Source organism: Amphiura filiformis, chromosome 6 (genome assembly GCF_039555335.1).
Source record: "Amphiura filiformis chromosome 6, Afil_fr2py, whole genome shotgun sequence".
In the NCBI taxonomy this organism is placed as follows: Eukaryota; Metazoa; Echinodermata; class Ophiuroidea; order Amphilepidida; family Amphiuridae; genus Amphiura; species Amphiura filiformis.
In genome coordinates this window covers 33,712,343-33,725,872 of record NC_092633.1, presented here as the reverse complement: position 1 = coordinate 33,725,872, position 13,530 = coordinate 33,712,343, and the positions used below count along the sequence as shown (strand labels likewise).

Here is a 13,530-nt window from a genome sequence, read left to right as displayed (position 1 = left end):
AAGCGGATTTTTTGCGTTATGAGTAAAGTTGTCCGCACCCCAATAAAACGTCCAATTTTGTTTTTGTTTACGTTAAGGGTGTCAAATTATGTTAATTAGTTTCAAAGGCACTAGCAGAGCACCTGCATGCTAAAACTTTTCATGCCAACACAATACACTAATGTTGACATAGCCTGAATTAGGCCTTCTATCCTGTCATCGGTGTGAGGATATTATGCCTGTAGTCTCAACTATTACATGACACAGTAGCAGTATGCCTGTAGTCTCAACTATTACATGACACAGTAGAAACTCAATTAACATCTGTTGTTTATTCAACTAATTTATCAACATTAGCATGTATTCTGTGTTTTTATGGAGAACCTATAGTCAACAGTAGAGTGTTTGTTTATTGAATTAGTTTGTAAGTGAAACTTTTGAAGGACAAATTAATCAGGGTTGCCACACCTGTGGTTAGGTAGCCCAAATGGGTGACTTTTGAACAATTTCACTGAGACTTCCCATAAGAACAGATCATGGGGTGACTGTCAACATTTACTCAAAAGGCTGAAATGTCCTTTGTCAACATCTCATAATGTCCTGATCCAATTGCCTATTTGCCTTATCAAACCACTGAATTTTACCATGAATAGGCCTACTCTTTGTGGTGCTATGTTATCAGCATAATGTATGATCATAACTTTATATGAAATAGAGTGTAAGGAAATGTGAATAAAATTGTTTCAGCTGCACAGTGGTGTAGCCAGGACTTTTTTCACAAATGGGCTAAAGAGTACGACAAATTTATCCAAAATGGGCTAACAAATAAAAAGTACAACAAATGCATAGAAATCTAAAATATCAGATCAGCCAGCAGGCCACAGGGGCCAAGAGGGATGTGAATAAAATTGTGTTCATCTACTCAGTGATGTAGCCAGGACTTTTGCAGGAGGCGGGGGCAGCAAGGTACATTTCAAGGTGGGGGACAAACTTGGATGAAAATGATAAAAAATGAGCTAAATGGTACAACAAATTTGCTAAAAAGTACTGTAGAAACAAATGCATAAAAATCTTAAATATCAGAGCGGCCAGCATCCCACAGGGGCAAGACTTCTCACGGTGGATATGATATGGTGGCAAGAAGCCGGGGCAAGAAGACTTGCTTCGATCAATAATCTAATTTCAAGCCATTGATTTATATGGAAAAGATACTAAATATTATACTTCTAAGTTCTAAATGATAATCTCCTCTCATACCATTAATCACATTAAATAAACATTTACATGTACACAAAATATACAAAATTTACCAACCGCGAAAGACCCTGACCGCGAAAGACGGGTGACTGCTAGTGTACCTAAATCGTCATTTCACTGAGAAAATGAACATGGAAGGTCACATTTGGCATTTTGATTAAAGCTCACATGAGAACATATGCAACATGATGCGTTGTTGCACATGTTTTCCCCGCTGATTCAACAAATGTTTGTTTTCCTTTTTTTTAGAGAAGAGTGGGTACCCAACCCCTTGGTTCCATATGTATGCGATGTAGGGATTCAATCATGTTTCGCCCTTGCTCATCAGTTAAAGCAGTGATGAACAACAGTAAACATGATTAAATCCCATTCAACAACAAAAACAAGCCAAAGATCGTATAATTCACATGACTATGTCAAGTAGTCATTGCCACTCAATGTTACAAGAAGATCAATGATTTCTCTATTGATATCAATTATAAAACTACAGAATAAAAAGGGAATGTTTAGCCGCTACCTCCAAAATAATGAACATGATGAAACTCACGATGTAACACGTATGCGCATTTCCATTAACTTGCGTTCGCGTATATATGCTAAAAGTGTGGATTTATCACAGATTATCATCGGTTGGCGTCTGTACAAAGGTATAGGAAGAGTTGTTGAAAACATATTGAACAGTATAGATGAATCAGGATTAAGTCGGCATAGCTGGGGGCCATCCGCCCCAAACTAGCTTAGTTCGTTTGGATTGTGATCCAAGACGCTCACTATCGCGAGAGCATCGGAGCGGTAAACGTTTCATGCCTATGATTACTGGCGTCGCGTAAAATTGATGGATGGCCACCAGCTATGGCCGCCAGTGAGGTGTAGGAATGTGGCTCGTCTTGTCTATAATTTAGTAATAATTTGTTATCTAAAAACCAATTTGTTTTACTGTCCTGACAGTTTCGACCATCTTGGACGATGGTCATCTTCAGAGTGATGTTTTTTCCGACTTCTGTACACCAACAGAGGGCGCACCAGCACCCAGAAGTGGATCGTACACATGACTAAGGTAATGGGCCCCCTCGTCTCTGTTCATGGTGTTCGGTGCTCTCTTCCTTATCCAGATTGCTTCACGGATACGGCGGGCTTCCGAATTACATTCTTTCTCGAGGACTTGGGCATCTTTCAAATTGATAACATGATTTTGTTGTACGGCATGATCCGCAATTGCTGATTTGGATTGTTCACTGACCGATTGTTTCCTTGTTTGTCAAGTAAAAGAGACAAGGGGCCCCCACAGAGACGAGGGGGCCCATTACCTTAGTCATGTGTACGATCCACTTCTGGGCGCTGGTGCGCCCTCTGTTGGTGTACAGAAGTCGGAAAAAACATCACTCTGAAGATGACCATCGTCCAAGATGGTCGAAACTGTCAGGTCAAATTGGTTTTGTCAAGATGAAAAATTGTATTTGAGTTTCTACAAACCTAATGAACCTCTTAATTTGTTATCTACTTACAGATGATTCTCCAACCTTTCTTCAGGAAGCTGAGACTCCATTTATACCAACTCCAATGTGTCAAAGTGATGATTTTGACTTTCCCCATCCTATCACTGAGACTATGATATGTGCAGGGGGTGAAGGGGAGATTGATAACTGTCACGTAAGTAAAATGAATGCCATGATCTCTTTATCATATCAATTAGGCTGGTTTCATACTTTCCTGCCGCTTTGCCGCTCTGAAGATGATTTTGCTTCACTGCGCAGTCGCACCAGAAACGCTAGCGGTGACCAGCGGCAAGCCGATATATCGATCACTGTGCCGGGGCTCAAACTCTCACCGCTAAATATCAATGTACTTGAATTGAAGCATGACTTGGGAAATAATTCAAATGTATTTTGGTCAAAATAAGATGGACCTGGTGCGTGGATCCCAATGCAAAATATGACAATGGCTTGGTCAATAAAAGTGAGCTACTATACCATGTACGATTTCAAGACTTCAAATAAAAAGATCTGAATTCTCCCCATGGGTAAGAGAATGTATTCCATCCTTCTCAGAGATTGTCTTGTGTATAGAGTTAAACCTACGTTTATTACTAGTGTTATTATTCTTAATCTTATTCTGAATCTTATTTATGTCAGGGTGACAGTGGTGGTCCACTAATCTGTCAGAGCGAAAATGGTCGGTGGCATTTAGTAGGAATTGTAAGCTGGGGTGAAGGTGCTTGTATTGAACCTAATTCACCAACAGTGTATGGAAGAGTGGCATGGTTCAATAGCTTTATACGCCATACCGTACAAGACAGAATCGGTAAGTGATTTGAGACAGATTGCAATTTCAAGTTTGATTCAGACTGGATGAGCTAATGGCATTCTACTGTGGGATTCTTCTAAATTTTGTTGGATTTGCAAAATTCAAATGGCCCCAGCAGTGGAAATAAGCTTCACAAGAGGCTTTCTTAGGTTCCGGATTGTCAAACCTGAACAAATCATATAAATTCTAGCACCAATGCAATTATGAATTAATTCCACATGGGGGGGGGGGAGCAATTGTCATTGTTGTGGGGACCGCCTTAACACATGGTGATATTAAAATGATGTGGTGAATCAAATTTAAGTACACAGCAAACAGTGGGGAAGATTAAAAGTTATGGAGTGCTCAGGAGAATTTCCCACTGTCAGTCCAATTAATAACTATATTGATTTCTATCAGTTATGATCTTAAGGAGCCAAAAACAGCATTAAATGCTTAATCCATAAGTTATATCCATACAGAGCTTGATCTTCTTCCCCTTTAATGTTTATTCATCTGGATTTTTTATGAGCACACAGAATTCAGGGGCCCAAATGATGTGTGAAAGCTGCAGAACATGAAATTCTACAACATTTTTAGTTGGTTAAATGATTCTCCCTTTCTGACAGTTTTACATATACATGTCTTGTTATGTTGTTCTTATTATTGTTGATATTTTGACACAGTGGATGGACTCTGCAAACCAGACCAGTTTACATGTCTTAGTGGCCAGTGTCTACCATCAGTGTGGGATGAGTGTGACTTTGCTACGGAATGTGATGATGGTAGTGATGAGGCTGACTGTGACTGTAAGTTTAACCAATTCCAAAGATATGAGCAATTAAAGAGTTTCCAAAAGCAACAAGAAACAAAAGGAAATATTTCCATTGTTTGGCTATATCTGAAAATCATTATTTCCGAGTTCCGACTGATTTTGCTTGATCGCATCACACATGTGTTCATTAACACCAGCAAATATGGACATGTACACACACATGAGATACCTGTATACAACAGTGGATGCACAGGAACCGTGAATGCTAAATGTCATAAGAAAACATTATAGCTAATAACCACAGTTGCCATGTAGGATGAGTCTCCACTTAAAACTTATCCACATCCATGATAAGGAAATAAATTATAATATGTGTCCATGGTTGGATGTTTAAAACTTGATTGTGTGTATCAGCCAGTTATTTACAGCATTAAATCTTGTACATGTAGCAGCGATTTTGGAGTTTGTGTAACTGCCACTTATGACCTTCTAGCACATACAGATGCAGATATGTTTTCGGACCTTTTCACATTTCTTTTGTCATTTACTTTCCATGTATACTTTCATATTCTTGCCATTATTACTTCAAAAGTTATAGTGAAAATATTGTTTAGAAAAACCCCAACAAAACAATCCTACATGCATTCTTAAAGAATTGTCACCAAAAGTGGTCATTTTTGCCAATATTGGGCCATTCCATTTAAAATCCACACTACCCCGTGGAAGATTTTGGAAATATCTTCCACAGGGGGAGTGTGTTTTTCAAATGTAATCGGTCAGGGTTGATCATTTTGAAACCAATATTCCCTCTGTATTATGGCTTTACATAAATCTTCCACAACTGGAGTGAGTATTTCAAATAGAAGTTCCCTAACTGTCTATTCCATTTAAGACTTTTACTCTCTCTGTAGAAGACTTTAGAATAGAATCAGAGATATTAATTCCTTCCTTTTACTATTTGTGCTACTATTTACCTTGCTTTTTCATGCAGTGTCATACTATGTAAGTGAGAGCAATGGGCTCTTCCATTTAAAATCCACGCTACCCCTTCTACAGGGGGAGTATGTTTTTCAAATGTAACTGGTCAAAGTAAATTATTTAGAATCCCATACTCCCCCTGCATTATGGCTTTACGTATATCTTCCACAACTGGAGCGAGTAATTCAAATGGAAGTTACCCAATTGTCTATTCTATTTAAAATTTATACTACCTCTGGAAGACTTTAGCTAAATCTTCCACAGGGGTAGTGTGGACTTTAAATGGAATAGCCCATTGCTGCTACTACTGCGGATAATGACAAAGGTGTAGGCGATAATATTTTAATAATGGTGATGATATCATGCATAATGTAGCATGAGTTATGTATGGGAGGTTGTAAGGGTCAAAGATGATAAACCATTTAGCAATTCTACTGGAAAACTACAGAAGCAGTTGTAAATATAGCAGCATTATGTGAAAAGGCAACAGTGTTTACCAAAATGTACTCTGGCCCCAGTCTCTATATACAAGATGGCAACTTATGTTTTAAGCTGATGTAGTGCCATTCCGCATGAATAAGAAGGAACATAATCAAATAGCAAATGCTACAAAGGAAACATGTGATTGTAGAAATGTCAAAGCTAAAGAAACTGTCTCAACAGGAACAGAGCTAGCTAGTTGCCATGGTTACTTGAATTTATCTCTATATTGATGAAATAAAAAAAGACTAAAAATATCTGAACGTCCCGCCTCATTATATGATTGATTCAACGTGAGAAAAAAAGTACAACCCTGACAAAAGTTATCATTGTTTATGTTCATTCTATGCAATATTTTTATTTTGCAGATTGTGGAATTGAGCCTAACATAATTTTACCTGATAATAGTGTGGTATTCAACCTAACATCAAAAAACTACCCATCCAATCACTTTACAAGTTTTGAGAGTGACATCATCTGCCGGTGGTTTGTAAGTACCTCAGCTGGGTACGGCGAATTTCAGGGGTTTGAAGTCGTAACAGGAAGCAGCATCTACATCCACTTTATGGATTTCTCCTTGGATACATATGGTGCTTACTTATATTTTGGACGTGATGAGACAAATTGGAGAGAAGTGGCGCTAACAGGAAGTAGTCTGCCTCGTGATATGATATCACCTAATGGAACTGATATGATAGTCATCACTTTTGAGGTTCGCAGATATGCTTCTCCACGAAGGGGATTTTACATACAGCTATCTGAATATACTGATGATATAGGTGAGTGGAAGTGTGCAACATCATTCTTAGGCCAAGAAAAAAAATTGTTTGCTTGCCCTCCAGTGGGGTTTTTGGGGTGGGTCGGTTGGTCAGAATTTTTTTTAATGACTCACTTCTGTATAGGCCTGTAGGCAATGAACATTGGTCTTGGTCATGTGGAAAGATACATCAATACTTCACTTTCAATATGCAAGATACACCATAGAAATTGATTCAATTAGAATGACTGCATACTTGCTGGAATAAGATGCCAAGTTCATTGGAAACATCGATGCATGGATGGGTAGTTATAAATGTTATAATGAGTTGACGGTAATGATTTTCTTCTTAAAAAATGTTGTTAGTCAAATTTAGCTTTGAAATGAAATTTAGACACAGACAAAGCAATAAACAATTAAAATTAGGCCAAAAAAAAAGTTTGTCTCAAAGTTTGTGCGACGTTTGTAAAATGGTGCAATTTGAAGAAAAAGAAATGCGGAATTTTTTTAATTAAAAAAAAAAAATTTTAGTTTTTTCCGGAAAAATTCGTGAAAATCAGATTTTTTTTTTTTCAAAATACCATAAAAATACCAAGTTGGTAATCAAAAAAAAAAAATCGCATTTGGCATTTGTTTTCAAACCGCTCGTGAGCTTTGAAACAAACCTTTTTTTTTGCCTTATAAACTTAAAACTAAAAAAAAAATTTGTTAAAAGGGCCAACCCTGATTTTGGCCAACTTTGGGTCGGTGGGTGGAGGGCAAGCAAACATTTTTTTTACCTAATGGTAAGCTTTAGCTGTTCAACCTTGGATTGTGCTGTTCATGCATGTGTGTGCTTTCAATCAGCAAAACAATGCAAGCAAGGCTGGCCTAACCTATCCTTGACTAGGCCTAACCTACTGATGACTAGTTATGCTTATGTCTTTTGGCCTATGTCATTGCAGGTTTCATTGGCCTAGGCCAATGCTTCCAAATCTTATTAGGCCTGAATATAAAAATGCTTTTAACCAATCAGATGCCAAAAAATTATGTATGAAGTGTGTAAAACAAATATAGACTGCTCTTTATTCGGGAGATGGTGATGACGGTTTCAGGGAAATAGTAGGCCCATGGTCTCAAGATCAACTCGGGGAAACAGTACCTTAGTGAACAGTTCCCTCGTAATTCCTGTGGATCTTGCCACTGTTTTTCTTGTTCTTTTTAACTTCTTTAGATTATGTATTCTGTGACAATGGATGGGAGATTTTGGGTAGTGAGGATTTGATATGTGATGGCATATTTCATTGTAGCGATAGGAGTGATGAACCAATGGATTGTTGTAAGTATTACATGCCTATGAGTGTGATAGTATACAAATACAACATGTTTTGAGGGAAGTATTCAAAACTACTGGTCCCGAGGTGTTGGATGATTTGACTACTTCCCAACGCGTCAGCGGAGGGAAGTAGTCAAATCATCCAACACCGAGGGACCAGTAGTTTTGAATACTTCCCCGAAATGAAACATGTTGTATTTGTTTTACTATACCTCATAAATATTTTCACTATCACGGTAAAATTGTAAACAAAAGTAAAAACACACACCAGTCAACGTGCCGGCTGGCATGGTAAATCAGCTTAATATTTTGCTTACCTGATTTTATTGGAGGATTTCTGTTTAATCAATATTTACATTTTGACCTATATTATTCTATTTTTCTTTTTAACTTTCCATAAATAACATTTTGTTTCATAAAACGTTAAATTCACGTGTTATTATCCATCGTTAATCTCGGCAAAATAACTGCAGCAGACGCCATTTTCACGATAAACGCATATGCAGAATCGCCGTTGTGTAGCATAATGCTACGCTGAAGGAACGGTGACGCTGGGTCGAGACACTGTGTGGTAGTAGGGTGCGGAAGTTTTACTACTTCCACAAGCGTGCGCGTAATTGCACAGGCGCGGGAAGTAGTCAAAATACCATACTTTCGGACGCTGGCGTTATTAACCAAAAAGATGTCTGGATTACCTAATAAATATTTATGAGGTATAGTAATACAAAATATATCATGAGGTCAAATTTTGACTTTTCTTTTTCACGAGGCGTAGCCGAGTGAAATAGATCAGTCAAAATTTGACCAAATGATATATTTTTACTATTACATGCAGTGGCGTACCGTGGCCGCCCCAACCCCGGCGGGCTGAAGAAAATTCAATTTTGCTTGAAAAAGTGAAGAGCAAAAAAAAAAAAAAAAAAAAAAGGTTTCAGGCGCTTAGCGCCCTAAAAGCAGCACATTTTTCAAATGTTTTAGGCTTTATCAAATTTTTCCGCCCTTTTTTATTTACTTATTCTTTTTGCTGCCCCCTTCGTTTTTGCCGCCCTGTTTTTGCCGCCCTTCTTCTTCCGCCGCCCTTCATTTTGGCCGCCTCTGCTTTTACCCCCGGGGCTGACGCCTAAAGCCCCCCAAAATACGCCGCATGACATGAATATTGGCATGTAATATTTGTTTTATATCATGATCTCACATGGGTTCCTTCATGCCATGTGATAGTAAAAATTATATCACTCATACATCAATTCTAGACAGTTCATTGGTTGATTATCATTTTTACCATCAGCCTCTCCGTGCGATAGTTTTTACCATCATGTGCTTTGCCGTAGTGCGACTGCGCCAAGCCGTGGGCTGACTCTAAGACTCGCCGATTTAGTTATGGGGTGGACCCCAAAATGTGAAGTATATCACAGCAAAACATGGTGTTATGTTGATGAAAAAATGTATTTCCTACCTTAAATTGTATTTAGTAATAGAATTTATGTACGAGTGATATAAAACAAATATTAACTGTCTTAAATTCGTGTAATGGTCGAAATCTAATCACTCGGTGAAAGACGTATTGTTCCATTCCATCCATCATCTCGTGATTATATTTCAACCATCACACTCATAGACAGTTGATATTTGTATACTAAAGTGTCAAGCAGAATTCCTTTTACATTTGCAAAATGGGTAGGGCTTTTAAGCTATAAAATACTGTTAATAACAGTAACTGTATTAAAATACTGTTACTGACTATAGGTAAATTGTATGCAAGCAGCCAATCACAGCACTGCATAATTACATGCTAGACATCGGTTGACAATATCCACTTTCATCTAAAGCAGTGCTTATCCAAGATGGATCCACATATATTCGGGTCACGTTTTACATTACCTGATGAAATCAAGTCATTGGGCCATTCCATTTAAAATCTTCACTACCCCTGTGGAAGATTTTGGAAATATCTTCCATAGAGGGAGTATATTTTTCAAATGTAAATCATTTTGAAACCCATACTCCCCCTGTGTTATGGCTTTACCTATATCTTCCACAGCTGGAGTGAGTATTTCAAATGGAAGTTGCCCAACTGTCTATTTTATTCAAAACTCCTTCTCCCTCTGTGGAAGACTTTAGCTAAAATCTTCCACAGGGATAGTGTGGATTTCAACCAGAATAGCCCATTTGACTTCTATTTATTAATTATTTTTTCATTGTCTTATTTGCAGTTTGTCCAAATCCTGAAATCATTATACCAAGAGATGGCAAGGTTGATTTGATGTCTTATGGCTACCCTAATAATTACATGAATAACATGCGATGCTTCTGGACTGTGCGGTGCCAGGAAGGTGGCAGAATACTGGTGGAGTTTATAGACTTCTATATAGAAAGAGGATATGACGACTTGTACATTGGAACAGCACAGAATGGAAGAATTTTAGGATACACCGGTACTTCCCTGCCTAATTTGGACGTTTTGTCACCAGTTGATGGAAGTGCCCTCCATTTTGAATTCTATACAGATGGAAGTGTGACCTACCGTGGCTTTCATATTTGTTTAACAAATATTAATGCTGAAGGTAATGCTTTGTTAAAGCAGTAGCGAGTAATGAATTTTTTGGTGTAGTGCTCTGAATTACATCCCTTAAAATTAAGTTGTTTATTAATAATACTATTCTTCTTCTTCTTTGTTACTATTGTTATTATTGTTTTTTAATTATTATTGTTTAGTGTTGTTGTTGTTGTTGTTGTTGTTATTGTTGGTGGTGGTGATGGTGGTGATGGTGGTGGTTGTGGTATTGATGATAGTTCTTGTTGCTGTTTGTGATATTATTAGCCCTAAATATATAGGCTGGCTGGCAACATACTCTTCATTTATATTGTATTATTAGTATATTACATATTGATAATTTAAATTAAAACCTCCGGGTTCTGGCCAACTTTGGGAGGTAATTTTAGACTTTCAGATGGACATAATGAAAACATGATCATACAGTAAGCTTATTTGGACAAAATATGGAAATTTCATTTTTTTCCATATATGTGACACGATCTGTCCATGGGGGCCAAAGGAGGCATTTTTGAAAATTGAGTTACTTTAACTATTTCTTTGTAGTAACATTAGGCTATCATATACTGAAAAAACAAGGTCTAGCATACTTGGTTCTAAAGTTATGAGGTTTTGTGATGTGTATTTTTGTATGTATTTGATTGTTTGTTACTCCATATTTTTGCCTTTATCTCAGTTTCAAATTTGCCGCCTTTGGCCCCATGAACCAGATCGTGTCACATATGTCGTACAGTGTCCAAAATGAACAGTTTATTTTGATATGTTGGATTTAGGGTCATGTCGATGATAATACCACACATACGACAATCAGTAACACCTTTAATGTAAATGTTATGTTAATTAATTGTGAACATTTATGGAGAAGTTGGGAAACATAATGTAAGTTACCCATCTGTATATTCTATTCAAACATGTACTCCCTCTGTGGAAGTCTTTCATCTTCATCAGGGGTAGTGTGGATTTCAACTGGAATAGCTCATTAATATCAAACATTTCATCTTATATGTCATTTCAGGCTTGATAGTGTGTCCTGGAAATCAACTTGAAATGATTGATGAGTCAAGGTTTTGTGATGGCAGCAATGACTGTCAGGATGGAAGTGATGAAAGCCTTCTTGCAAATTGCAGTAAGTTATACTCGTGCAAAAAAAATTGGGGGTGACGTCTAAGAGGGTAGAGGTTAATTTGACTTGTAAAAAATAACCAATAATTTGAAGTCTTAAGTCATAGAAAAAGTAGTATAAGGTTGTGTGTCTTGAACTCACCACCCAAAAAGGTGGCGATGTTACATTTTCCCAAATTCGACTCAAATCAAATGATGATTTGTCATGCTTGTAAAAAGAATTCCGTTAGCCTTTTTAATACTGACACTGTGCTTCATAGAAGGTGGCGGAGGTGGGGGATGTGGTACAAGCAAACTCTATGGGATTGATATTTTTAGTGCATAATCTACTTCTGTAAAGGCTGTAAATTGGATTTTGACTCTATTTAGCATCTAAAAGACTCATGACCTTACAGCTAAACAATTCTACTAATTGTTTTTAATCATTTATGATTGGTTTAGCCTAGAAAATACAAATTTTTCCATACAAAACTACCTGTTTTCATATTAAACACTGTAGTAAGTAATGCGGATGTCTTCAAAATCTAATAGTTACTGTAAAATTTTAATTACTTATCCTACCATAGTCAAAGTATAGATTTTCTGAAGGGAAATTTGATGAGGAATCTAAATATGGACTTACTTTTTCTGTATGTGTTAGGGGCAAAATGTTTCAATTCAAAATATGTTGAATTGTAAAATATTCTGTAAAATATTGACACCCTGTATTCCAAGATTACCAAACAGCTGTGATTTTGATTTCTTCCAAAGTCAGTGGGCTCCCCCTATCCTCTAACTAAATGAATGTTGTTTACTTCCAGTTTATTACTGCAAGTTGGTAATAAGCAATGCATAAAATTAACCCATTTTTATCAAAATCTTTTTTATTCCACCCTGTATAACTTGAAGGTCACCCTGTATAATGAGTTGAAATGTGTATTTGAATTGCTTATGCCTTCAGCTTTCCAAAAATGTATACTTTTGCTAGTTTAGGGTTGATAATTGTGGAGAGAATCTAATTAGAAACTCGATTGGGGGTAAAAATCATAATATTTGTGATGTAATGCTACTGGTGGTGAGTTCAGGACACATGGCCATAAACCTGTGTCGTTATGAATCCTTCGCCTGTATTTTTATGCAATTCCTACAACAGGCAAATTCCACTAGACTGCTTCCAGTTTTTTTATTGCACCTTAGACGTAGATCAGCACTGTAACTTTCCTGCACCCATTTTTATTTTATTCTGATTTAAAAAAACCCAAATATATTGGTCGGATTAATCCCTGCTGATCCGAGCCATGGTTACCTGCCTGATAAAGTTGCCAAAAATATGCTGTAGGGGCATAGTAGTTTTGTCTGCTACAATTCTTGGAAGCCAAAGCCATAATGTACGATCTTATAATATAAAATTAGTTAATTTTTTTCAAACCTGATTTCCCAGCTTACACCTAAATGGAATCAGCTAAGTTTGTTGTGTTTGTAGGTCAAGAGCGATTTTGACATAAAGTCATAATCATGACTTTATGTCCGCCATAACTATGTTAAATGATTGAAATAGCCAGTGGGGTTTCTTTTACTTCCCTTGTTATTTAAGCTGAACAGAAAGCCTTCCTGGCAGTTATCACTCAATTATTTCAGCATTATGGGTAAAGAATAACACATTCAAATTTGACGGAAATTGTACATTATGGCTTTTAACAGATGATGCTGGGATTTGGAGAATCCTCCACAGGTAGTTTTAATCTGCAATATGTCAGTATATGCAGTGATCACAGTAATAATGTAATAAGTCTCTTTTATTTTGACTTGTTCATTTGCAGCTGTAACATGTTCTCCTTTTGATTTTCAATGTTTTGATGGATCTTGCATACCGGAATACTTGGAGTGTGATGGATTTAATCACTGTCCCTCTGGAGAAGATGAGAGAAACTGTGGCACAGGTATGCAGCATTTACATTTTCCTGACATTCAAGCAGGTTAAAAGCGGATGATCTCCTGCTATTACCTGTAAATATTAGAGTCACGCGGTAGCCGTGACCAGCAAGTTTTTAAAA

At 37.1% G+C, this 13,530-nt stretch overlaps 1 protein-coding gene across 1 annotated transcript in view; it reads left to right on the top strand.

Moving 5' to 3' along the window:
• Positions 1-13,530, top strand: part of LOC140155312 (uncharacterized) — a 110,486-nt gene that overhangs the window by 56,307 nt on the left and 40,649 nt on the right. Inside the window, exons 12-18 of the mRNA XM_072178099.1 lie at positions 2,744-2,886; positions 3,369-3,537; positions 4,206-4,328; positions 6,121-6,531; positions 7,723-7,827; positions 10,035-10,385; positions 11,391-11,501. Coding sequence (XP_072034200.1) covers positions 2,744-2,886; positions 3,369-3,537; positions 4,206-4,328; positions 6,121-6,531; positions 7,723-7,827; positions 10,035-10,385; positions 11,391-11,501 — 1,413 coding nt within the window. The remainder of the gene's footprint in view (positions 1-2,743; positions 2,887-3,368; positions 3,538-4,205; positions 4,329-6,120; positions 6,532-7,722; positions 7,828-10,034; positions 10,386-11,390; positions 11,502-13,530) is intronic.